The 2,765-nt window shown below is 35.3% G+C and overlaps 1 protein-coding gene across 1 annotated transcript; it reads right to left on the minus strand.

The window, feature by feature from the left end:
• Positions 1-1,125: 1,125 nt before the first annotated feature.
• On the minus strand, positions 1,126-2,418 carry LOC107569885 (ladderlectin-like). Its single transcript, XM_016256056.1, has 5 exons — positions 2,395-2,418; positions 2,017-2,094; positions 1,661-1,783; positions 1,405-1,513; positions 1,126-1,265 (listed from the first exon to the last, which is right to left on the minus strand). The coding sequence occupies exons 1-5, from the start codon at positions 2,401-2,403 to the stop codon at positions 1,198-1,200; spliced, it is 387 nt and encodes a 128-aa protein (XP_016111542.1). The 5' UTR covers positions 2,404-2,418; the 3' UTR covers positions 1,126-1,197.
• Between the last annotated feature and the right edge of the window lie 347 nt (positions 2,419-2,765).

The following is a 2,765-nucleotide window of genomic DNA, read 5'->3' on the forward strand; positions in this document are numbered from 1 at the left end:
CCAGGACCGGAGTTCGCCACCGCTGCTCTAATCCATTAACATGAGTGCGTAAAAAAAATGCAACGCACACGCACTGCAGACGGAGTATGTGTGAAACAGGCGTATCGAGAGTCACACAGACCTATAACAACCCAGCCACAACACATAATTGCGAACAACATGCCTTACCTTAACACAGAATCGACCACAGAGTCCAGCGTTTATATTTTTTCTACAAAGCTTTGAGTTAACATGTACTAAACATGAGTGGAATTTGCACCGCAGCGCCCCCACACCTCGATGCTCATGACAAGAATAGCATGTATAGTTATCTTTATTGAAGTGAATTAGGTTTAAATCGCCGTCATGCATGATTGAATGATATTTTTGCAATTTTACACATAATAATCCACGATGATCACATTACACAAAACTGAAATTGCACGTCAAAATAACACATTGTCAATATTTTTTGAGACCCCCCAAAATTTCATAAATCCCGTTTTCAGGGGAGCCCATGGCTTATTAAGGGGAGCCGAGCTCCCCCTAGCTCCCCCGTAGTTCGCACCCTGCCTATCAGTCATGTTTATCTTAAGGTTTCTAAAGCAGGTTAATACAAAATTTGTTATCTGTCAAAACGATGGAAATTTTGATGAGGGCAACATGTTACATAATATAGACATATATTACAACAGTGACATTTAACACATGCATGATATTGTTGCAGAAACAATCAAGCTTTTGGGGTTATTCAAGGTATGTTAAAAGTTATTTGTAAATGCTTTCATACTTTTAAATGTCCTTTTAATGATCGATGGTTGAAGTTTTTGAAAACGCTTATTGTTGCATTCAAAGAGCAAACCTTTTGCTGATTATTTACAATGTAACATTTTACCCCCATAATTTGCTCAAAGCATAATGGGGCATAGGATAAAGGTGGATAGCCAAACTTACTATGAAATGTACTTATTTTTATACATGAATTTAACTCCACAACACACAGAATTTGCTTCATCAATGCTTTTATTAATTTATTTGTATTTATTTGATTGTAAGAGTGTTTCAGAGAAGGTATTGAGAAGAGTTTAAAGTTTAGAAGAAATTTAAAAGAAGCTTACTTTCAGAATAGCTTTTTTTTGTTTTTGTAAAGATAATATCAGAAAAATGTAAATGTAGTACAATCAAAGTAACTGTGGAGCAGGATGACTGCATATGATCTCACAGGTCTTTAGCACAAACATAGCCCACTGAAATCGAGCAGTGTATATTGACCCAGCAACTGCTAGCTGTAGGGTGGAAAAAGTAAATAAGTTATTCTGATCATTATAGTGGTGGTAGAATCAAAATAAAACAGAATGTTCAACTAAAGGCACTTGTCATTTCATGTAAAAAAAATTTAAAAAAAGAAACAGACTGCAATCTTACAGGTCCAGTTAATCAGCACACAGTTCTCGGAACCACCACCATCAGGTTCATAAGAGCACCAGTAGGTGTAGTCATATGGAGTTCCATCACTCCACACCCACTGTACTTCCTAAAGAGTGAAGAGAGAGATTATTAAGAGTGCACTGCTGTACTCTGAATCCAGTAAGCAGCTGAGTCAATCCATCTTCATGTTTAAAGAAGAAATTTCAGTCTAGACAAACAAATAAGTCTTATTAGGCCACACAATTTAACTTACTTGTACACCATAATGAACACCAACCCAAGAGCGCGTGGAAGAAGGTACCAGACTCAGCAGAAAATCATTTTCCATTTTATTGTGCACAGATGCGAGATTTGAGCCAAGACTTTGGCAGTTTCTCTAAATAGACAGATTTTTTTTTTTGTCAGTACAAAATATAATATTTTCATCATAAAGCACAAAGTGACTTTTTTAAACAAAAGTTTTAGTCACTTGTGAACAATGTCTGGTCTGATTGTTAATTTTGCTCGTGATCAGTTTTCTGTATTATTTATTCGCAGAAAAAGAAAGTTTTACTTAAAGAAAAATAATAAATCAAATAAAAATCAAATCACCTACAACTAGCACATTACCTCTGCTGTGATCCAGTTGACCGACTGAGGGAAGAACTTGTAGCATCCATCCATAAGGGCATTTTTCAGCCAAATTAACTGCATCCAGTACATAAACATTAGGGCTCTTGTAATATCTGAAAACCTTTTTTTAATATTGTTATTTTATGTAGCTTATTTAATGATCTGTGTGTTATTATGTGCTGCAAATGTGTGTATTCTAGACACACTTTAGTAGATCTCTTATCAATCATGCAAATATTAGTTAAAATAATATATTTCCTGCTATCCCTCTTCATAAAGCTTCAAACAAACAACAGTTCAGGGTTGATAGAATGATGTTAAAATGGAATACCAAGTTTTAAAAAAAAATCTTAAAAATAAATATCTCTTGGTTACCATCTGCATTCCCAGTGGAGAACACAAAGAAAAGAAGAAGCAGACTTCTCAGGATTGCCATGATGAACCTGGAAATAAATAAGCAGGAAAATTAAATGTCCGCACTCTGTGGATTCTCAGTGTATTTTAAAAACAAAGCAAAACTATTCTTTAAGTAGAAAGGTTATTCAGTAGGTCTCTGTGCCAAAAACTCACCTTGGTTTTCAGATCGTTGCCTTCAGAATCTCAGAGGAAGATTTTGTGACGTTCCAGAAAGAGCCCTGCTTTTATACTTCACTTGATGTCAAGTGTGTATAAGTCACAAGGATGACACAGGATGTGACTGTTTGATCTGTCAATTTAATAAAATCGAATACAGGAGAATAGGGTAA

Source organism: Sinocyclocheilus grahami, unplaced genomic scaffold, assembly GCF_001515645.1.
Source record: "Sinocyclocheilus grahami isolate Dianchi unplaced genomic scaffold, SAMN03320097.WGS_v1.1 scaffold28.1, whole genome shotgun sequence".
Taxonomy (NCBI): domain Eukaryota; kingdom Metazoa; phylum Chordata; class Actinopteri; order Cypriniformes; family Cyprinidae; genus Sinocyclocheilus; species Sinocyclocheilus grahami.

Excerpts from the sequence above, each read along its gene's own strand:
- LOC107569885 (XM_016256056.1), bottom strand. Across the intron at positions 1,784-2,016 it reads TCAACTGGATCACAGCAGAG|AGAAACTGCCAAAGTCTTGG; the intron begins GTAATGTGCTAG and ends CTGTCTATTTAG. Across the intron at positions 1,514-1,660 it reads GTGTTCATTATGGTGTACAA|GAAGTACAGTGGGTGTGGAG; the intron begins GTAAGTTAAATT and ends TTCACTCTTTAG.